General features: G+C 40.1%; 1 protein-coding gene across 1 annotated transcript in view; it reads right to left on the bottom strand.

Annotated features, from left to right (window-relative positions):
• Positions 1-2,355: 2,355 nt before the first annotated feature.
• LOC107211146 overlaps positions 2,356-23,651 on the bottom strand; it is a 73,947-nt gene continuing 52,651 nt past the window's right edge. The window contains exons 53-74 of the mRNA XM_033517999.1: positions 22,227-22,339; positions 21,277-21,358; positions 20,927-21,064; positions 20,112-20,274; positions 19,306-19,427; positions 17,824-17,964; positions 16,735-16,848; positions 16,219-16,347; positions 15,606-15,767; positions 13,805-13,969; positions 12,590-12,755; positions 11,058-11,242; positions 10,410-10,502; positions 9,932-10,136; positions 8,853-9,040; positions 8,051-8,148; positions 7,480-7,664; positions 6,213-6,415; positions 5,603-5,789; positions 4,852-4,961; positions 2,848-2,967; positions 2,356-2,499 (exon numbers count right to left, since the gene is read on the bottom strand). Coding sequence (XP_033373890.1) covers positions 2,356-2,499; positions 2,848-2,967; positions 4,852-4,961; positions 5,603-5,789; positions 6,213-6,415; positions 7,480-7,664; positions 8,051-8,148; positions 8,853-9,040; positions 9,932-10,136; positions 10,410-10,502; positions 11,058-11,242; positions 12,590-12,755; positions 13,805-13,969; positions 15,606-15,767; positions 16,219-16,347; positions 16,735-16,848; positions 17,824-17,964; positions 19,306-19,427; positions 20,112-20,274; positions 20,927-21,064; positions 21,277-21,358; positions 22,227-22,339 — 3,213 coding nt within the window. The remainder of the gene's footprint in view (positions 2,500-2,847; positions 2,968-4,851; positions 4,962-5,602; positions 5,790-6,212; positions 6,416-7,479; positions 7,665-8,050; positions 8,149-8,852; positions 9,041-9,931; positions 10,137-10,409; positions 10,503-11,057; positions 11,243-12,589; positions 12,756-13,804; positions 13,970-15,605; positions 15,768-16,218; positions 16,348-16,734; positions 16,849-17,823; positions 17,965-19,305; positions 19,428-20,111; positions 20,275-20,926; positions 21,065-21,276; positions 21,359-22,226; positions 22,340-23,651) is intronic.

A 23,651-nucleotide genomic window follows, 5' to 3' on the forward strand; every position in this document is an offset into this window, starting at 1 on the left:
TCCAGTTTCTTTTGGTTGATTATAGTTTCTTGTCAATATACTGAAATAATTCCCCTTGCCCTCAGGGGTTCTGAGTGGAAAGCTTTCCTTTTATACTATAAATACTTCATTATATTCACAGTTAACACTAAGGCGTTCACACTTCTATTAGTTCTCTCCCTGTTCTTGCCTCTAGCTTGTCTACCTAAAATAAATGTTCTGTTTTGGGTGCTGAAAGGGTTCTTCCATCTTCAGGGCTGGTATCTGCCCTTCAGAACTGGCTCGAGCTGAAATGAAGAGATGAAGTCCAGGTAAGTGGTAAGTAAGTACAAGTCACATGTAGTGCAGCCTCTTATTACAGTGAAATACAAAAAATATCTGAAGGGAAGATAGCATCAGATACATTTATGATATAAAAAATTGTGGGGAAGGTACTCCAGTGTTTTAGATACAGTTTTATCTTAAATCACTAAAATGATATAAAAATGTAAGGTTCTCTCATATTTGATAAAATTCACATTTAGGAGGAAAGGGGCAGCATTATTTCTAAAGTTTATGAGGTCTGTGAGTTCATCTATTCAATGGAAGATCCTTGCCAAGCATGAATTTCTAAGAAATAGTGCAGAGGTAGTTTCTGCTGACAGCCACTTTCTGTTTTGCTCTCATGACTGTCACTGGTTATCAGTTACTGTGTATGAGAAACCCAACCATTACAGAATCTTTCACTGTGTCAAACCCAATTCTCCCTTAGTTTGGTCTGTTCAATTTCCTTCTATTTAGAGTGTTTACATATTTAGAGACTTAACTCATGTCTGTCCTCAAGCCTTCCATTTTTTCCCCAGGACTGTTCTCAACTTGTTCACAATTTAAGCAAAACATACTGTCCAAAACTGGATACTTAACCTAAATAGAGATGTATTTCTTGTCTTAAATATGTTGATTCATGTGTACATTCCCAATGTTATTTTGCTTCTTTAATGGCATTTTCTCATTAACTGAGTTTGTGATCCACCTTCATTCCAATCCTTTTCCCCAGAAATGAGATAATGTAAACTAGCAGCACTAGCTGACTTCAATCATTCAGCTACCAAGCTATTCTAAAACTTTATTTTCAACTGAATAATCTGTGTTCTAGATTTAACAAAATTTGTCTGCATTTCATATTTATATGTTGAAGTGTTGATACAACTACTGGAGCTAAAACCACTCGCTACCTATGAGATGCTACCCGGAAATGTCCTGATCATCCACTGCGTAAGAGCTGAGTGAACTGAACAGCTCAGGCACATACTGACACACAATAGTGCTTCAGCCTGTGGGAGTGTGATGTGATCACTTCTTCTAGGTTTTTATTTCATGGCCAATAAACCCATCTACAAACACTACTCCCTTAATGGGTAAGAAATCAGTTAATAATTATAATTTTTTTAAGGCACACCACAAATAGGTTTGTAGTCACCAAATCACTCCTTTGAGATAGTAGTGAGTTTACAAATGCAAATAAATAATATTTCATTACATATATTAAAAACCCCACCCTTTTTTCATTACTAAGCCTCAGTTATGCATTGAGCATAACAAGAATAAACCCATGTGCTTCATTTCAAGCAAAAGCATAATTAGGTCTTCTGTGTGATTCTGCCACTTATTTGGTGTAAATGTTTCCATTGCAGTCTTTTAAAAAATACAGTGAGTTACTACTTGGGCAAGAATATCAATAATGGAACTCCAGTCACTTCTGGAATGCACAAATTGGCCCAATAACTACAGAAGTGGGAAAAGATTGTAATTATAAAAATTTCAGGCAAGTGCCACTACTCTATTCAGGCATTACATCTTCCTTAGCTGTATTCCAGGAATCCACTTAACAGTGCAATCTGGATGACAGCTGCAAGTATTGATAATCTGGATATTTTAGGTTGAAAAGATAGATAAATTTCATTGTTAGAGACTGAAAAGTACAAAAATAAGTCTCTGAGTATTTTGTGTCTGTATATGTTTTGTTGTAATATGAATCCAAATGCATTATTCAGACCAAAAAAAGATGGAACCAGAAACAGTATCCAAGAAGAGAAACTCCTGGGAACATCACACAGTATTATGCAGGTGTCCTTCTGCCTCTGTTACACAGCATATTAGGACAAAATAAGAAAGGCAGTAGAGAGTGTGCAGTGGATGGGCTCTGGTGTGCTGGTGAGTGAACAGCAGGAAGGGGAGGTTGCCAAGAGGCAAGAACATTTCTGGAAATATGATCTGTTTTGCTCATGGCCACAGTCCTATTCATTAGTTTTATTTTCTCATGTCTCCTTGAATTACAGACATGTAAGTACTGGAGTAATGCAGTCAGAATATTCGAGGTGGTAAAAGAAATGAAACTTACCACTGTGGAGGGACTTCCACAGGGACAAAATTCCGGTTGCACAAATGAACAAAAGCTGCTGCTAAAGTGCAGGCAGCCCCCAAGGCCGGGGAGTCACAGGTGTCCTGTGTACACATGGTGTAGAATGGCTCGGGCTCCACCTGGGCACAAAGGGGTGGGTTAGGGGAGCAGGGGGACCTGCAGGTAAACCCAGGGGTTTGGGTTGTGTCCCCTCCCCTCTGCCTGGTTAGGACCATTCATAAACTTTTATTCCCTTCATAACAGCAAGGAGGTTATTTCTGTTTCCAAATTCTAGACCTGTATCCTAAAGAGCAGTGCAGTCATGCCACTACTCCATGAAGGTCAAAAACCTCCATTTATATTTATATATTTTATACACCTTTTTTTTCTGTCTGGATTGCTGTTTTGATTACTTCTAAAGTTCTCTGCAACTAAACTTCTGTATGACACATAATTAAGACAGTGCTTCTGGCTGAAGTTCTACTTACAACTTTGAAGCAGTTCCCAAGAAGTGAATGTGGTTCTTCAAAGAACACTTTACAGATGTTCTGCTTAGCTGTAATTGGACATGGCTTCTCTTTCTTCGGTACGAGACTGCACTTACTCACCTGGGAAAACATAACTACTGAAGTTGGTGTATTTTGGGGGTTTCTTGCATACATCAGGGTACAATGAGTTCTTCAGATTTCCAGTGTGAGCTGGTTTGAAGGATGACTGGCAGTTCAGTACCCTGCTCTAATGTTTATTCTTCATTAATATTGAGAGGCACCTTGCATATTAGACCTTGCTTCCTTTTGCTATTGATTCTATTATTCACTGAAGGATTTTAGTGTGTAGTTGCTGACGTAGCAGGTAGTTGGCTAGTTCTCTTTTATATAGGCCTGACAGGTCAAAGTTGTTTTACTAGATCTTTCTGATGGAGAAAAAAAAATCTTCATGCCCTTGCTGGATTATTCATAGGTAAAGGTGGTTTTAAAAAAAAACAAAACAACAAAACCACACCACCAAGTTCTTTAAGCAAGTGTAAGTTGCAGTTATTTTAGTTGCGAAGAAAAATGAACTGGCAGTTTACTCTATTCTAAGCCTCATCCTGCAGGAGTCAGACACTCAGTCCCCTCCTGTTGTGCAGCCCTGCATTGTGGTGGTGGAGCTCTGCTGACGTCCGTTGCAGTGTCAGTGCTGACAAAGGCTGTGACAAAGTTCCTGGGAGCCAGCTGCAGTCAGAGTTTACAGTCAGTGTGAGCCCTTCCAATCAATGGTGCAAGTGCAGCCGTTCTGCCCCTAAAGAAGGGCACTTGGAACTGCCCTGCTTCTGCCTGGCACTAAGTTTCTTATTTACTGCTTTTAATTGACTCTTTCATTCAATGTCCCTGGGGAGTTTTGCATTTTTATGAATATATCAGAAGTTAATAGCTGTAGCAATTAAGAAAATTGTGCTTATGATCAGTCACATTGTGACCCTGCCCCATTATATATTAACATAAACATAGGCTGCAAGCTCATTAACTATCTCTGCAACAGCAAGTACAAGACACTTGAAGCAATTCTCTTTTACAGTAAAGTACTGACATAAAGCTAAAAACGAGATTTCTGTTCCCAGAACTCGGACATGTTCTGTGAGATAGGATAAATGGAAGAATCCCAAAATCTTTGTGGTAATAAGATGCTGGTTCCTGTTCTTTTTGTTAATAGGTTCTTAAAATTGGACTTGGCAGGGATTTAGAGGATCCCATCAACATGGCTTGAGAGCATGTTAAGGCTACTTTTCTTGGTTGATTGCATTCACAAATGGTTCTGTACAACTGCATGTTTGTGTATTTAGCTTATTTTCAGCTGATGACAGAGTACATGAATTAAGCAGAGCTATAATTTTACTGGTATAAAATTGTTACATTTATTTATTATACTTACAAGAGTCTTTTTATGCACATCAGTAACTGAGAGCAGCAGCTAACCTTCCAAAAAGGTCTGAATACTTAGTGGTGAGGGGATGGAGAAAAAATTTAGTAGTTACTTGTTTCTAAAGTTTTATTGATAAGATGTAAAATATGAAGAACAAACAGGCTCAACTGACCCAGCTAGAACTACCAGCTCTAAAGAAAACTTCAAACTGTGGCCTGAGTGATGAATGTACAGATTTGGCCCAGACCTATCCTGTAGCACCTGTCCCTGCATTCCAGGAAGAGGTGCTCTAAGGAGGAAGATATCAAAGATACTTGGCTCCAGTATCAATTTCTTCTAAAACCAGCAGCAGCCACCTCTATGGTTTTACCTTACCACCTAGGCCAAAAATATGCAAAGCCTATTTATAGGGAATTCTTGAACAGTTTTTAGCAAATATGTGCAACCTTTTCCTTGGTTAGACACAGAAAAACAATGTAGTGTGCTGCTGTTTTCACTATCGAGCTTTGGTTATCTAAGCCAACCCAGTGTGTCTTACAGTGCACTGTGTGCTCAGCAGCCCTGCCCACTGGAGCCCCTCAGCCCATTACCTGCCAGCTCTGTGTGAACTCTTGCACGTTGTCAGTGAAGGAACCATTAGGCACCATCCATTCGTTTCCAGCTTCATTATCATTGGTACCAAAAAGCCCAGCTGAAATACCTGGGAGGAAATTGAAATGGAGTAAAATAGGAGTTGTCAGTAGGTGCAGGAAAATTACAGCAGCTGTCTCTGGGTTCTGATTATTCTGTCCAGCAGAGCTCAGCTCTATTGTGGAAGAGGGGAAGCTGCACAGCCTGCTTTGCCATCTCGTGTCTCAGCTGGTCATGGGCTTCTGAGCATATCAAGGCATCAGATCAATTCTCTGCTAATCTTTGGGGGGTGACTTTTAGAGTAGTGTGGGGTACAGGGATGGTACACTGACTGCATTCCAAGTATGCCAAAAAACCCTGTGAGGTTTTTGGTCTCCCTCTGTAGTTGTCTTGCAGGTGTGACAAGGTAAGCCTGCTCTAGAGCAGATTCTCAACCAGGGTTTGGAGCTGGGCTGACTGTAGTACCTCTGATTTCTGCCTGCTTTATTGCATTGAATTAACAGTAACTAAAACTTGCTCCTCTCCCTGGAATGGTGCATTCTGTGCTCTATTTGGCAATTACTGGGAATGCCTAGTGCCATTTCCAGGGTGTCTATAAATGAAGAGGGGAAAAGCAAGTGAAAGCACAGATGCTGGTGCTAGCAGTAATACAGATAATTGAGACAGCAAAAATGAGTAACAGCTGACAACAGCTGTATGATTGATACTCACCGTGGTGCCACCCAGCCAGAGTGATAGTACAGAGATCATACTGAAAGTCACAAGAGACAGAAACTCCTTTCTGATCAGATACTTCGATTTTGTTGGTTCCTCGCCTTGAATTCATGGTACTGTTTTCAAGGGATTGATCCAGGACTTGGCAGTTCTCTTCCACAGAGAAGTTATACAGCTTGGATATCTGTTTTAAAATGAGAATGCAGTTTCAAATCTGTTGTAGTGAAAGTTCAGTCACAGGCAAGCACCGTGGATTTGCAAGTGAGATGAGGCCAACTTAGCCCAGAGTTAAGGGAATAAGAACAGGGTTGTGTTAAACTTCTGAAAGAGCAGACAGCACAAAGCATCCTCTCAATGCTGTTTTCTTAGACCATATCAGAGGAAAGTTGAAAATTTGTCATTCACAGAGAGCAAAGAGGCAGCCCTTGAGTTAAACTGGTTGTGTTTTGGAGAGGTATTTTCTTTTTAAGAAGTGGTTACTTTAAAGCCATTGCCTGAGGGTACTTCTGATCTATGTTTTGAGTGTTAATATTTTAAAAACTAATTTTTTTGTCAGTTGAAGATTTTTTTTTCCATAAATAAAATATGTTTGACTTCATCTTCCTACCTTTAGACGTGGATAGATAGTGATCACAGTCTGGTTCATCTCCACATACAGTGATCTTGAGTTCCTAGTTTCTTCATTTAGTATTACAGTGAAAGCACTGTGAACAAAATCCTTGGCAAGAAGTACACTGCACTTTGATGCCAAATCATACATTTTTCCATCAAAAGTCACAAGATGCTTGGTCCCCACTAACATAGCATGATCTGGAGAATGGTATTTCAGAAGAAATATCAGTGACTTTTACACAGAGCAGTAAATGCTACACATACTGCAACACACACAGATTCTTGCTGGCATACTCTTAAAATAATTTCTCAGCTTATTATTACACTGACATTACTACACTTACATTTTAATTAGTTACATTGTAGTTGCTCTGCAACAAACCTTCTCAGAAACAAAACTATTTAATGATTTATTTTTTGTTATAGATTTACCTCAGTGCCATAAAACTTTGATAAACTTGAACTGGGATTCAAAGCTCATTGATTTGTCATTGTGCTATTTGACAGTCATATTTATAAACACAGATACACGTTATACATTCTTATGCAGAAAACACAAGCATATTAATTCTCCAAAATTGTCTCCAAAAACGTCCCTTCCAAACCAGTGCATCAAACAGCTGCAGTCCAGGAACCCGTGCTGATACATGACTCAGATTACTGGGTCACCAGGACCTATTTCACAGCCCTCTGTCATGTCTCTCCGTACTGGGAGGAAACCATTAAAAGGGTTTTCTGGAAAAGCAGTTATCTCTAAGGGACAGTTGGGACTGTTAGTGCATTCCTTCAGCATTTAGCAATTCTTTTACAGGCAGTACTGTCGCTGAAGTTTTGGTAGGGCTGAGCTTGCTCATCTTAGAGGCAGCAGAGGTAAAGTCACCAGTTCCCAAGCCTCTGTACCAGGACACAGCCAACAGGTGTGACTGGTAGCAAACCATAGTATCAGCTGACAGGAGCATATGGGTAAGGCAGATAAATACCACCTGCTGTTTCTAGTCTCAAGAGTAGATAGTGTAAAGAGTTGCAAAATTTGCATGAATATTAAATAGAGCAGTGTTACTGCATGTCAGCTTTGCCCAGAGTGTTGATCTTATACATACCATCACTATATTACAAGAAGGACTATATGTATGTTGATAGGAAAATTTTTAATTAGCAACCATCTCTATGTAAACTCCTATTCCAAATACAATTTTAAAAATAAAGAACTAAGTGGAAATAGACCCAGATACAAAACAAAGCAGCACTTTGAAAGGACTCACATTCAAAGGGGCTCTCCATCATCCTCCGTTTGAACCTATAGTATTCTGCAAGTATGTTGAGATTGTAGAGGTCTTGCAGAGGCCTCATCAATTTTTCTCCAATGATGTAAGTGGTAACATTTGCCAGCTGCAGGGACAGGTCTGCTTTAGGCAGTACTGGCAGCTTTCCTGCCACCGAACAGTTCCTGTGCAATACAAACAGAACACCCCTTATCTGCTGAACTGATGAAATGCTGTTGCTTTATTATTAGAAATGTTGAAGTGAAATAAGAACTGTAGTCTGGTTAGAACAGCAAAACACAACCCGACTCTGGCCAAGAGCTGCACTGCTCCAGGCCCTCTCAGGCCAGTTACCAGTTACTGATGCCTTGTTTGCTGCCCAGTAGCTCCTTTCAAACACAGTGGGCCTAGCAGCCAACAGAAATAAACATTAGGATGTGATGTGACCAAAGCAAAGAGTTGCTGGGTAGCTGTCCAGCACTCTCAGCTGCACACTGACAGGAAGAGTAACTATGCATATATCCTTTTAGAACACTGCCCAGAGCAGGTATCCTGCAAAAACACCAGTTACCTGGGTGAAAAACTGTACAGGTTCAGCAAGGGCTTCCGGATCTTACTCACAGCTCTGGAAAACGTGGCATCTGCCCATCTGAGCACCTGCTGTGTAGCCTGTTGGAGAGTCACAGATTATAAAAGCAGTTTCAGTATGGCTTCAGGGCAGGGTCAGTAATTGCAAATGAGTTCTGAATCAAGTGTGAAATACCACTTTAGTGTCTCTTGCATTCGTCTCATGCCTGACAGCCTCTTGTCACATAGAGGGTTAATATTCAGAGGACAGATTCTAGTCACAGCACCAGGAAATAATGGACAGAAATATATTCTTCCTAAATACCATGATTTAAAGTGTAACAATACTTCACTAAGTTAATGTGCTTCTGTAGCTTGGAAGGGACTGGTATCTTTAATAATATAAATTAGCCTCCTGATATATCTTTTATGCTTTTCACTTCAACTAGAACAACCCTGATTTATTTGTACACTGTTTATTGGAATCACAATTTCTCCTCTCTATGAAAGAAAAGTAAAAGTTACATGAATGACAGATTACTGGTGCTGTGATTTCAACCAGAACTAGTAAAACAACCTCTCCTCTAGCTGGAAAAGTACTCTTTCAAAGCAGGACAAATATTGCAAGAACAGTAAGCTGGCTGTGCACAAGCTTATTATGTGGAAAGATAACTGCACTATTTCCATGAACAAAACTAGTTAAAAATAGTTAACTATTCTGGTGTATCCATAGGTCAAAGCTAAGACTTAAATTTGTATGCCTTGTCTTTCAAACCATTAGAAACGGAGAAGTGAGTTATACCAACCATATCCAAGCCTGCTTTCACAACCTTTAATGCCACCTGGATTGGTTCCATTAACCACACATCTTTTACAATCTTGGGTAAGAAAGCCTGGATTTTCTTCATGAGCTCTTCTGTCTTCTCTTTCCAGACTTCATCCAGTGGCTTCAAGGTTACATCGTAGTAGGCGTCCTTCAAAGTTGCTAATGGCTCTGAAGCAAACACATTAATGAGACAAACCTTAGCTGGTTCGGTACAAAGTGGCTATTCACTTGTTTCCTTCCACCCAACTTCCAGCATAAGTGAAGGAGGAGCACAGAAAAGTGGAAGAGGCATGGCAGTCAGACACATTGTACAGCTATGAACTGAGCCATTTAGCTCTGACCTTGACCCCCTTATAAATAAATTGTTGCTGTCCAAAAGGAGTGTACAGGATGCTCTGCAATGTGTCCCCATCAGTACTGCACAGCCTGCTCCTGCTGAGCAACAGAATAGTTTGGTCACAACTGGTTTCAAGCACTAATATCAACCAAATTCAGCTTTTGAGTGGGAAGAGCCTAGAGCTAAGTGGCCCTAAGCGAGTTTTTATCCTTGTGAGAACTGAAGGTTCTTGCAGCTAATTCCAGCTGACCACATTTCTCAAAGGTTTCAGTATGGGCCACAGTCCAGCTGAACAGTGAATTAGTGGCTACTGGATAGGCTTGGAAAATACCAGATCAAGTGAAATCCAATTAGTACAAGCATTAAAACCTCAAGGATGGATATGAACAGCCCTTTGGGAGGAAAGGTCTGCCAGGGAACTGTTAGTAGAAATACTTCAGTTTAGGAATTAAGGACTCTGTTCTCATCCAATGGAACCCAGCCTCCTGCAACCAAGAAAAAGCCTCACCACTGATTTCATTAGAAAGGTGCTCACACAGAGCCCTCTTAGAGTTTATTGCATCAAGGCTCCGACTCTGTACACAAAGAGCCAAGGTCAGCACTTCCTGCTCAATAAAAATAGAAACCTTTGTGTTGTTCAGTATGTTTTATAGTTTACAATGAAGTTTAGTTTGCCCTGCACTGACATTGTCCCTATTCTTACTTTGCACAGTTTTGCTTACTTTGTAATTCATTCTGCATTTGCTGGACAACATCTTGAATTTTCTCCAGGTAAAGTGGGATCCTGTTTCTCAGAGTGTGCCTGATTCCACTTTGCTTCCACACCTGAGTGACAGCTGTACCCCCACTGTGCAGGAATCCTGCTGCCTTTTGCAAGGCCATTGAAGGCCAGCCAGCTGCTTCAGACAGGAAACCAACATGCTGCACCTACAGTGGTTCCAAAAAAGAAGCAATTTCAAAACACACAGTGATCTCAAGCAAAGCTTTGACTTCATTGTGAGGTAATTCTGACTCTGCAGTGTTGGTGCAGAGATACAGGAACTCCACCATTAAACATGTTTGTGGTCTCTGAGTTACAGGTCAGCACAGGAGTAATCACAGAAGTGTTTGAGCAAAACAGCCTTAGGCAATATAATGATGTTTAATTAACATTGCATGAACACTTCATGGTGTTTTCATAGATCACATATAGATACTTACTGATCTCCTGAATCTCCACAGGTATCCATCAAACTTCTTTATCTTCTCTATCAGTGTGGCTTTCAAAAGGCTCCCAATTTCATTAAGCTTGTTCTGTAAGAAGATTATTAAAACCTTGAATTCATTACTTAAAATTGCTTGTGCTGGATTCAAAAGTTTGTACTAATTTAAATGCTGGAAAACACCCACAGTGGCCTCACATTTCCTAGGGGAAGCTACTTCTGCATTATTCAATGGATAGACAAGGGAACAGAAAAGTCAGATGATAAAAAGCGTTCCCCAAGTAGAGAGTATGTGAAACCCAACTAAAAGTGAATGCACGTTCAGGATTCTAATCATTAGTTTTGTAACCAACATGCTGAGCAGTTACTGGTGCTGTCACTTTATTTACTTGCCCTCCTCAGAGGATCCTCCCTTTAGAAGAGGGTCCTGTATTTTCTATCTCTAGGCATGGCTGAACTTCTTAATTCTCACCGTGGTAACTTTTTATATCAACGTGAAAATAATTAAAACATTTCATAATTTTGCCTGGTTACTCACCAAAATTCACACCTGGAGCCTACACGGAAGGTGCTCCATCAAAATTACAAAATCAAATAATATTGTGAGAAAATCACGCTGCAGTTAACAGCCGTTCAAGGGTCTCACCTCAACCTTAAGAACTGGATCCCCACATCCGTGCGCCAGAAAACTCAAGCTTCCATTAGCAGCTGCTAGAGTCACTTGTCCCACGTTTTCCTGCCTTTTACCATTGATGCTGAGATACGCGTTAATGGCAGCCATCTGTTGCCCATCAGAACAAGCACTGAGTTCCACTCCTTCTTCCAAATCCCCTTAAGGAATGAAAAGGGAGCAACTTCATTTACAGGAACAACACTGACAGACATTGTTTCAAAGCCAGCCTTTAACTACTTGGGTGATCAGAGTCTGAGCGTGTTAGGTGTGGAGGAAAAAAAAACCAAACCAAACAAAACAGAAGATATAAACAGGAGACAATGAGATCAATGTCACAATTTGATTTCTGTGTGGCTTGTCAATGAATTACAAATACAGATTTGCTACTGCAAAGGAAGCAGTGGATTAACGTAAATCTAAATCTCTCACAGGTCACACTGATTTACAGGCCTTTTTTTCTGCATAAGTACTCAATGTCCCTTGTTGCCATGTTGTTTGAAAACTGCTCAGCCCTTAAACGAAAGCTCAGTTCTACTCATCACACACACAGACACACACAGACACACACAGACACACACACAAGTCATTTCTACTCTGATGAAACTGATGAAGCACTGATGAGCATAAACAAAATGCAAAGTTCATGCAGAATCTGGGTTGAGGGGGCTAAGCAATTTCTACAAATTTCTGACTTTAGTGATTCACAAATTATGGTCCTAATCTCAAAAACATTATAGGACTTAGAAGTGAGGACTTGAACCTGAGAGAAACTCCCCTGCAGAAGCGTGGAATGGCAAAGCCATAAGTGAAACAAGGGCTGGGACTGTCAGCAACATGAGTTTGAGATAACTGAGATATCACCGAATTTATTTGGTTTGCACCCAGCTCTAATGTAGCTGAAAATGTGGATGAGCCCCACCTCTTCCAGCTCATTTCACCTCAACTTTACTCATCTAGAATTTAGGCACAACTTGAACCTTTTTTTAGCCTTTTTTCCCTCTCCACTGTCAGTCAGAGCTGACTGCTGTGAGACAATCCCCTGCAGCCAGTGATTGCACACATCCTACTTCACACATCCCAATTCATACAGCTGTTCCAGCATGTGGACAGTCAGTCTCTGGAGGTGCCTCTCTCATTTCTTTATTGAATTTGGAATGTAATGATTATCTTAAACAAGGCACAAAACTTTAAGATGGTGAAGTCAAGAGGAAATTAATCCTAGATTTTCTTACCATCTATTGTAATCATACAAAAATGTCTCCCAAACTCATCTTTGTAAAAAATTTTATGCTTCAGCTTTTCTTTATCTGAAAGACCATAGCTTGAATGAACTGAGCTAGCTCAGTGCTAGAGACACAGCCTTTCTTCCTGTCTCTTCTTAGTGATGATACTGGGAGCCACAGAATAGCTCCAGCTGGAAAGGACCCATAAGGATCATCCAGTCCAGCTCCCTGCTCTTTGCAGGATGACCTAAAACTAAGTCCTATGGTCAGTGAGGTACATACCTTGCAGATGCCCCATGTAGTAGTGAAAACACTCCTTTCCTTTTGAAGCAGCGACTTTTACTTTCTCTTTCTGATCAATAATCCCCTCCACCAGGATTTGGCTCTGGACAGATGAGGAAGCAGCAGTTCCTGTCAGGCCTAGCCAAATATCTTCAAAGGCTCTTAACTGCAGCCATAAAGGAAAAACATTTATTCAAAGCCACCACACAGAATTAATGATCATTCAGAGATGGTGCTCAAATATCAGTGCTTCCCACAAAAGGGCAAGTGGTGAGGGAAATGTTTCCCAGTGTTTGTGTACTGTGCAGGAGTTACACTGACAGAGGTACAAGCATCAGAGTGATTGGACCAGGAGCTGAACAACTGGATAGCACGAGGCTTTGGACAAAATTTTAATGGAAGCAATGAAAGAAACATTATGTCCCAGTCAGTTCTGTTTGAGGCTGCTAATTTGTACAATTTATTCCAAAACACAAAATGTAGCAAGCTCATGCAGAGCAGCTTTTCATCTCCCTCCTCTCTAAAGAGAGAGGAACGGAAAAATAAGTTAGTATTTGTTACTGATTAAATCATCATCATAATTTTGTTAAAGGATGATCTATTGTCTCAGTGCCTGACTACCCACATTCCTGCTAATTGAGAGTTTGGATGGTGCCGACCCCATTAGTTTTTTGCCCCACTCTGTTGTCTCCATCTGCCTCTCCACCATATTAATTTCACAGGAAATTAAAAGCAAATGCAAAATAGTGGGGAAGGGGAGAGAAAAAGGGAGAGATTTATCTCAGAATAAGCAACATATGAGCTATTCTGTGCCTTTTTTAGGTTTTTTTTTTTTCTGGCAAGTGATGCTTTGTGTAAACATTTTATTTTGTTTCACTCTTTCTTCTGATGAGGTGAAAACTCCATACCTCACTCAACAGAGTAGTCATGCTGAAGGGGAGTTATAACAGCACTTAAAATTGATACCCTCCACTAGAAACACGTATTATTTGTGCCAGATCTACAGAGAACTAATGTTGGTGCCATGCTTTGTTGGTCACAGTGCATGGACACTGCCTAACTGTTCCTTTAGAGACAGCACTAAAGAAACCAGGAGTGTTTTGTGTTGCCTGCTGCTTTACAGTCACTGCCTGTGCCTGATCTGTTTGGGAGATAGATGGCAGCAGGCCTTTGAAAACCAAACCCCAGTGTCAGTAAAATAAAATAAAAACTCACTTCAATTTCCAGAGAGTAGTTCTTCACATCAGCAGTGCTCTGATTCTTTATGGATATTCCAATCAACCCCTCATCTTTTCTGTGATCAGCAAGGTGGAATCTGCCCTCTGACTGCAAAATTATGTCATCTTTGTTGAGCTGGTGCTTTCCAGATAAAACAATTACCTGAGTATTCACAGAAAAGGTGTTAAAGCTTCCAAATTATTCCAAACAAATGGGCTCTGCTTTGAGTAGTAAGAAGTTGTACAGTGGCAGCATTCTCATGAAATTACACAAGGAACAAAAACTTGTAGTTTCAGAAACCAGCGCATCCTCCTGTGCTCACAGCACTGTCTTCATTACATCTGCAGTTTCTGTGCTCTAACAAAGCATGTTCAGTGATTACACCCTAAGAGCAGAGGAGCACCTGCAGAGAACTATATTTTGTTAAAATGTCCAATGTTTTTTTGCTCCTGCACTTCTCAGCTACTCTAACCAGACGTTTTGATAAAGTTGGGGGATACATGGGAGGCGAGGTGAATGTTGTCCTGATTTCAACTGGGATAGAGTTAATTTCTTCTCAATAGCTGGTACAGTTTGGGATTCAGAATGGGAATGGGGTTGATTACATACTGATGTTTTGGTTTTGCTCAGTTGTTATCCTAAGTCAAGGAGTTTTCTTTGTGTGTCTCTCCTGCTCTGCCGGTGAGAAAGTGCACAAAAGCCCACCTGGACAGGTGCCCCAGCCTGGCCAAAGGGGTATTCTACACCACAGAATATCATGTCCAGTAATAAACTGGGGGGAGTTACCCAGAAGGGACAAATCTGGGTTTGGGAAGGGGGGTATGGCATTGGGCAGGAGGTGATGAGCAACTGTATTGTGCATCACTTCATTTAGTTTTTTCCTTTTTATTAATAGTAGTATTAACAGTTTTTATTGTATTTTACTTTGTTTTCAATTATTAAACTGTTCTTACTTCAACATACAAGCTTTACTTTTGACTGTCCTTCCCATTCCACAGGGAGAAAGGAGGGAGAGAGGGGGTTGAGTGGCTGTGGTGCTTAATTTCCAGCTGGGCTTAAACCATGATGCCTTTGAAAAGAATGATCCAAAAAGTACAGAGGCACCTGTTTTTGGAGTGACATGCATATACATCCTTTGCATTATAAACAGGTTCTATCACACCTTGGTCTGGGAAAAAGTTTTCCTGTTGCTACAGAATGTGATCTGCTCTGACAGTAAATAAGGAAACCAAGATATGTTTCAGCCACTGGGAACTGGGGAGAGACATTTATTGCAGGTTCCAAGTTCTGTGTTTGTGAGTGTCTACAAGCAACCCTGAGGACCAGCATGCACCTAAGAAAAGTCATGGGTGGGCCTTCAGTTTATGTGTGTAATAGAAAAATAAGGTTACATTACGGTTCAAAAATCTATCACTACCAGCAGAGCAATCATAAAAACCAGCAGGCTTAACCACAGGGGAAGGAAAGCACTTTTACTTCTCTCTAGTTTTCTTTTTGATCACTTATAAGCCAGTTTTGGTATTCTCCAGAAACATGAAATTAAGATACTTCTGAAAGAGGAATAGGAAAGAAAGAACATGGAGGAAGTGAGAATGCTTACAGCCATAAAAGGACCTACAGAATACACTATAGTGATAAACAGAACCTTTCTGCCTCAGTCCATCAAATGACAATGTCTGTTTTTAAGTTATGGATGTATGTAAGTCTTCTGAAGAGTTGCAGCTGAGGAGAACTAAGTCTCCAAATGAGTAACTACATTTCAACTGAAGTAGGTTCAATGTGTTTATGTCAGACTTACATTTGGAAGGTCACAGAACTCAAAGCTTGTGTAGTAATCCAGGCAAGAGCAGTAGTTGGTTTCTATTTTACCCAGAATCTTCTGTTTGGTACATGGGGTCAGGAAAATATTTTCCAGAACCACTTCTAACTGAAATTTGTCAGGATACAAGAGTTGATTTCTCTGCAATGAACCAAGAAAATAAAGTTGAAAAATGACAGCAGAATTATAAACACTCTTTGGAGCCCACTCATCCCATCCCTGGGGTGGCTTTTGGATTAGGCGGCTTCAGGATTTTAATGTAACATTTCCAAAACACAGCATTTCCACTTGACAATGGTTTAGCTTACCAGCCTTGTTACTGGTCTCCAGCCTACAAGTTTTGCAAATTTACGGCACAGGTGAGGCCTTTGGTTTATAAGAACCCTTTTTTCCTTAACTAAGCTCCATTTAGCTTTCTTTCCATATAGAAAAAAACATAAAGTAAAATAATAATACTTTAAAAAAATGGTGCTCTATAGAAGCTTTCTTAAAATCCACTAAGCATTGCATCTAAAACCAAAATAATTTCTCATCTACTGAGAACACCTTCCATTAAAATGGGGAGTCAACAGATACAACTGCCTTCTCTTACCTCATACGTGAAATTGTGTTTCAATTTTTTGTCATCCCAGTTCAAATCCAGATATTCATTAAACAGTGTTGGTCTTTGTTCTAGAGACCCACATGCATGCAGGTTTTCCATGCTTAATATTCTCTGAAGCTGGAAAAGTGTAAAAAATTGGCATGTGTAAGTAATTTTTTTAAAAAGTATATCCTTGGGGAGTAGGTTTCCTGGGCAAAACCGTAACCTGTAAGAACCCCTGGATGGTCTACACCCATGAAACGCTGCTTCAGTCTCTCCCAAAAAAACAGAGGGGCTGACAGCTCTGTCCTGAGGGAAAGCTGCAGCCCAAGTACAACCATGTCTGGCAACATGAAACAGAATTTTTCACAGGGTTTATTTTTCTTCCTCTGAGGCACAAAAAGGTTGACTTCAAGGCTTTCATATAAAAAAAATAAAAAATAAAAATCATTCTGTGAGGATCAAACACAGAAATTCAGCTATACTCACTACACTCATCCCTTCCAAGGGATGCAAGACTCATACCTGGCCTGCAGAGAGAGTCACACAGCCATCCCAGGCAGTGATGTCCATTTTGGATTTATCCTCCAGGCCCAGCCGGAGGTGAGCAGGCTGCCCAGCATTCCCTGAGACCTGCAGCTGAAAGCAGAGAAGGATTTGTCCTGCAGCAAGACTAGAACCAGCAGAATGATTCCCAACCAGTAGAGGAAAACAGATTCACAGTGAAAGCTATCACAGATCCATGTTCAAACTCCATGGAACTCTGTGGTCTGGAAGCTCCAGGGCCTAAGAGAAACACAGGGAAGCTGCACTTCTATAACCAAGGCCACGGAAGGCTTTTGTTACCCTCTCTGGGAGCTGCCTGGGGTCTGTTATGCAAAGCAATTACTGGTACCACTGCAATAATGACCCCACAAGAGAACTTATTCCTCTGAATACAATTCTGGAACATACTGAGGAGTATTGTGCAAACCCCCCTGAGCACCAAAGGGCTTCAGATGAACAAACACTGCACAGCTGCCAGCTTATTGCTGAAAGTCTTCAGCCTCAGCAGCTGCAGTGTCCTGACCAACATTATGCATTGTCAGAGAGAAATTATACTGTAGTTAATATTAAAAGATGATTTGTAGAGTTCCTCCTCCTCTTTTCCCCTATATATGCTTTGCAAGCGCACTTCACAACGGCAGTTTAAAGTGTTTCTAGCCTTGCACATTTTCACATTTGTGTGGCAATTTCCTACACAATCCAAAAATTTACATTTTCTTCACAGGTGTATCAAAGGGTTTCTGGTTTGGTTTTACTGTGGGGGGGGGTTTGTTTGTTTTTCTTGTGTGCTCAGACTAGGAGTTTGTTCATTACTTTATGGACAAAATTTTCCTCATTTTCATTGCTTGGCTGGTTCCTGGGCATTTCTGGGTTCCTCCCATCCAAAATGGGTTAATGCTAAAAGTACAAGGCTGCTGGCGAGGAAACAATGCTGGTGATTTGGACACTCAGTGCTCTTTACATTTTTCAGGATGATTTCTGGTTCTGTGGTTCTCAGGGAGGAAAGGCACACTCACAGTAAATACAGCATTACAGCTCATGTTTTGCAGCCCAGTCTCATGATCTCACCTGCTGGTTGTACTTTCTGCCCCTTCTTTCTGACAGGGAATGCACCTCCAGTTGCTTCAGAGTGTAATTAAATGGGTGGGCAACAGTGGCTCTGTAGCTTGTCCGGTGTCTTCCAAACTTCAGAGAAGATGACACTGATATCTGATCCATATCAACAGATGGAAAAGGAACTTGTGAAATGAAACACCTCTCACATACTGACCTCAAACATGCACCCAGCAAGATTTCCCTATACCTTGTCCTCAGATGAACTATGCGCACAATAAAGTCCTTTCTGAAGAAGTGAGGCAAATTAATGTTCAAATTAGGACAATTTTTGCTGCTTGAATTCCCTGTATAGCACAGCTCAAAGCAGAACTACTCTCTGTATTTTCATCAAATCATGAACAATGCTTAAGTTTGTTGAGGCTTAATTTTGGTCTTACTTTTAGGCACTGCAGGCTGCGCTGCCACAGTTATTAGACAAAGCTTTCAAAGTTAAAGTCTTTGTTTTATCAGAAACTAAATTCTGTTATGTTGTTGAAAGCAAAATATTTTTGTGGTAATTTAGATTGTGGTAGCATTTAGATAGTTGTGGTAATTTAAGCAGAAGTAAAAAATACATTCTATACAACTGCTAAAATAAATGTTGTAATTTTAACACTTTCTAAAGAAATAAAATAATTCCATGCTCTTTGCAGTCACATTTATGTTTATGTGTGGTAGCATATTTTATACATCGTCTTCCATCTTTCCATTATTCAGAAAATAATGTAATACTTATCCAAGGTGCTGCATTTTGGATGTACATGTAAGGATAGCACAGTTAACAGCAAGTCAGAAAAGTCCCCAATTAACCACATCAGGAAATCATTCTACCCTATGTTCTCCTAGTTGTGTCTTTTTCACTCTTGATATTTTTAAAAAATAGACCTGATTTCTTTTATGAAAACAGAGATTGGATTCAACAGTTCCACATCCATCAGTCTTGCTAATAAGGAGAGCAAAAGAATAAAATATAGAAGAGCCACGGCTTTGGGTGAATGCTGTATGTACCCATTTCTGTGTGGGTAAATCCAGGATTATACCCATACAACGAGTTCTTCATCCTTTTCAATCTCAGCTAATGCTCACACTCACTCACTTGTCTTAGATTTTATTTCCTTGTCCATAAGGTGCTTCATGACCTTTGTGCTATTCTTCCCACCTACTCTCAGAGGCCTTTACCCAGTGCTTTGAAGCTTATGCATTTCATTACCTTTGGTTAAGCAGCAAGGTGTGGGATTACGGAAACAAACAGATACTATGGCCTGAAAATACTTCCTACAAGAATATCAATGGCTCATCTTTCACAGTCAGAACTTTTTATACATCCAAGAAGGGGGATAGTTTGCCTTATAGTAAAGTTCCCTAGCTTGCTAAGTGTCTTTTTTAATTAAAAAAAAGCCTCTTCTTGACATTCCTGTTATTCTCCTGACATTTATTTGCTCTGGGCTACTGTACCTTGTCCTTCTCATTCCAAACTACAGTAAGATCATCCCGGTGACTGCGTGCTGAATGTTTCACATACAAGTTGACCCAGACATGTCGTGGAAAAGGGATGGACAGAGGATGGAGAAGCTCCACTACAAAGAAAACGAACAAGGAAGATTTCCCACCAAGAATCATGACTGTTCCCAGGACATTTTCCCACAGGCATCAGGACATCCCTTGGTTCCCAGGGAAACATGGTCTCTGCTCACACACACACCCCTACCCAGCAGCCACAAGGACTTCACTGTGCTGATGTCTGCTCCACATGAGGAAATGTAAGTGAAAACAGGAACCTTCTCTCTATGTACTGGCAGAACAGTAATTACCTGCAATAACCAAAAGATTGACAGCTACACCCAGAGCAACTGCAGCAAAAACAGCCAGGGAAGTAACCTGTGTAAAACTGAGATAGCCTTACACTGGAAGAGGAACAGCTTACAACACTCAAACAGGTAAGTGCAGTTATCTTCTCTATTTTGAGATCATAAAGCCTCAACATAAGGGTTTAACAACTCGAGGTAGCAGACAGTGTGACCAGTGATCCCTTCAGCACCCAGTACTTAAGTTTTATGTTCCATATCCACAAAGCAGAAAGAGTATTCTGAAGTGGACACTTCTAACAGCCAGACCTATAATGAATTTAAAGCAAATAAGACCTTAGAAGCCCTAAATTTGAAACAGTATTGAAATGCTTTGGACATGCATTTTGAAATCAGATTTATGTAGCTAATTTTATTGTCTGCTTTGAACACTTGTAAAAGACTTGAGAAACCTACCCTGCATGCTATGACCTCCAGGCAGCTTTGGGAAGAGTCCAGTGTAAGTGCCTGTTAGCTTTATCTCTTTGCCATCCCACAGGGCAATGTGCCTCAGTAGACGAGTTCTGTTACCTTTTTGGTAAATTGTCATAAACACAAGCTGCCTTGGAAGAATTTTTAACTAAAAATAAAAGAGGGCAAACATTAAACCCCAAGTTCTCTGAGAAGGTAAAACCTAAGTATAATTTTGGTACCACAAAGTCCTTTCTGTAGGAAAGTGTTTTTAAAGGTCTAGCACAATAATGCTCTAAGCCCACTGCTCTCGTACAAGCTACTATTCATTTCTAATTGTCTTCATTTCTACAGAAAGTCATCTTTGCACCTAATGGAACATACATAAACAATTGAGTATTCCCTTTACAACAGTCTTTGATTATTATAGTTTGATTTTCTTTTATCTCACAGAATAATCCTTACAACATAAAGAGTCCCACAGAATAAATCCAGCAGACAGCACAAACAACAATAGGTATTTGTGACATCTTTTTGTATTTAGAGAAAAAAATGTGTGGTACCTACATTATAAAAACTGATTCAGTTGGTAACATATTTTTCTTATTTACTATAAATCCTATGTGAGTGCTCCATCTATAGGAGCAAATAAATATAAGCTCAAACTAATCCACAGTCAAATTTTTGCTCGTGCTACTGGAGAAATGAAGGGCAAAACACCTCACACAGCAGGAGCTGCATTTGGCCCTCACTGCTTGGCAGCCACCCCCTGAGTGCCCTCCCACTACAGCCTGCCTTTGCCATCAGTGGATGGTACCAACCTGGGCCATGGTCTGTGCCACTTCAATGGCATTAGTGATGCTGCTTCCCATCAAAGTTAGCTTTGCTGAAACATTGAAATCCCTTTTTTCCATCCTGAGGTAGAGTTTGCCTTTTGCTTCACTCATATCATAATTAACCTTTTTAAGTACCCATTAATTTAAAATAAGAAAAAAAAAAGGGGGAAAAAGAAAAGACTGGGATTGTTAACATCTTTAAAAACAGGAACATCCTCAACAATAACAAAAATGTTAGAGATACTAGTACTAGAATTAAAGCAGCTTGACTCCTAACACATTCGACAAGGCTACTTTGCAGTGATGTTTGCAATGGATTATTTGCAGATAGTTACCTTAGAAGACAGCTCTGCTGCACAGGGGAAGTACTGTAGAAAGAAGGGATGATTCTGGAGTGCTTTTATACTCAACTCTTCACTAAAGGGAAGAAATGTATTGTTCAACAATATTTCAGAAACTCTTGCTGGCAGCACAAGTTAGCTCCAAGTCTGCCCCAGCTTTCAGAGTTAAAATGGCAGTACCTGCCACTGAACACTTACCCAGCTCCCAGTTTTTGATGCAGTCACACAAAATGACCACTTCTGAGCTCAGTAAAAAATCTGTGTATGTATCCCAGGGACAGAATGTAGCCCACAGGATCAGAAATCACTATGCCACAGCAAATGCATCAGTTTTTTAAAAATGAGAAAGGTAATTTGGAATCTGACTTCTCAAGCACTGTCATTGTTTATAAACTTAGAATTTACAATTATTAGAGATTTTAACAGAACTTACAAGACTTTTAAGTGCCAGGGTCTTTTGCTAGAAACTTAAGAAATACCTGAAATACCCCAAGGCTGAAAATATCATACCTCTAAACACCCTTAAAAGCCTACAATTTTGTGCAGATACAGCCATACTGATACCAGCTTGGAAAACCAAGTCACCATAATTTTACAAGTTTCAACTGTGCCAAAACAATTTAATAAGATTTAAAGTTATGTCAAGTTACATTATATTTTTAAGTACTCGTCTGGTTCAGGCCTAGAGTTTCATGGACTCTTTCACTGTCTGCAATTTGGTTTCTGTGTGGGCAGGCGGAGAGACAGGTCCCAAGCTGTGAGGGGAGGAATCTGCAGCCCTTCAGAAACTCCCTGAGGTTTACAGAGCATTTGGTGACTACTCACTTCATCCAAGTTTTGTTATCCATTTCACCACTGATTTGGTGATTAATACAGTAACTGTTTTCCATGGACTCACAGTGGCCTAGTGACATTTTTTATATTGCTCAGAATGACCCTTTTACCCTTGCTGGTCTTTTTTTCTACTGATGGAAAAGGAGAGGTTTTTGTTTTGTTCATAGGTCAGCCTCAGAGCACCTTCAGTTTCATTTTCAGTCATGACTTCTTGAATTGTCATCTGTGGAGGGGGAAAATAAACAAATCACATGCATAACTTCTACCCATCATTTCACTTCAACTGAGCACAATCTCTTGACTCACTCAAAACCACCATCTTGGCTGAAGCTTATCTTCCAGACAGGCCTTCTGGATGCTTCCTACATGTAAACCAAGAGCCTCAAGAGAGGTCTTCCTTTTTTTGTGTATGTTTCCATAGCTACTCATTTCCATTATTGACAAATATTAGTGTTACTTTCAATGTAACCTTATCTAGTTTAAGTCTAAAGCTACTGGTTCTTGTTATTGTCTCCCATACTCTCATTTTCATATACTAGAAAGAAATCGTATGCTCTTATTTTTTGATTTTTTTGTTTGTTTTTCTGTTTTGTGTTTTGTTTTAGGTTTTTTTGGTGTGTTTTTTTTTTTTTTAAGAAACAGATGAGGCTCCACAAATTTTTTACATCAGGGCATTTTCTTCATTTTCATCCTCCCACAGCTGCTGCATCATCTATTCTCCTTTATCTTGAAAATGCTAAAGAATCTCTCTGGGAAAGATGAGGGCCATTTCCCACACTTCAGTATCAACAATGGTATTTGCCAAAGTCTGTGGGAACAGTAATTTCTGAAGTCCCCTGGTTGTATTCATACCTTATACATGAATAAAGCACCTCAAGAATTGCCATCTCCTTTTTTTTTCCATTCAAACATTTAGAGGATAAAAGACATTAATGGGGAAGAAGCAGTGAAAATATACCTTTCAATAAAAGGTTGGCAATATTCCCTTGAAACACTGATACTTAATATGCAGGTTTAATATTGATCTAATGTTTATGTCCAGGAAAGTGGACCTTTACTCTTGCATCCTAGCTACACGTCCTGTTATTTGAAGAGAAGGTGGTGGATCGCTTGGGAGTTTTTTTCTGTGTACTACCCTTCAAAAGGGAAGGGGACATTTCAACTAATGCTTCTTTCTCCCAAGGGATAAATAGGTACAGCCTTTGTTGATCCTATCAAGTAGTTTGGAATATAAATCTACTTCTGTTTATTCAACACTGACGCATTTTAGGTATTTGTGCTAGCATTGGATTAACCAAGCCAAGGAGTTCTCTAGAAATGAAGGACAGCTGTTTTCTAACAAAAGCTCTTTCTACTTTTGTGAGCCCTATCAGCTGCAAAATGACAGTAAGTACGTGCCTTCCTGAAATTATTAACCCTGAAACTGGGGATTTCAGGTACCTGACCACATTCCTTGGAAACAGACCACTAGCTCTGTATGTAAGAGGATTCAGATAAACTGGGCCAAGTCAGCTCTCAGCTGCACTTGTATATAA

This window comes from Parus major, chromosome 14, assembly GCF_001522545.3.
Source record: "Parus major isolate Abel chromosome 14, Parus_major1.1, whole genome shotgun sequence".
NCBI lineage: Eukaryota > Metazoa > Chordata > Aves > Passeriformes > Paridae > Parus > Parus major.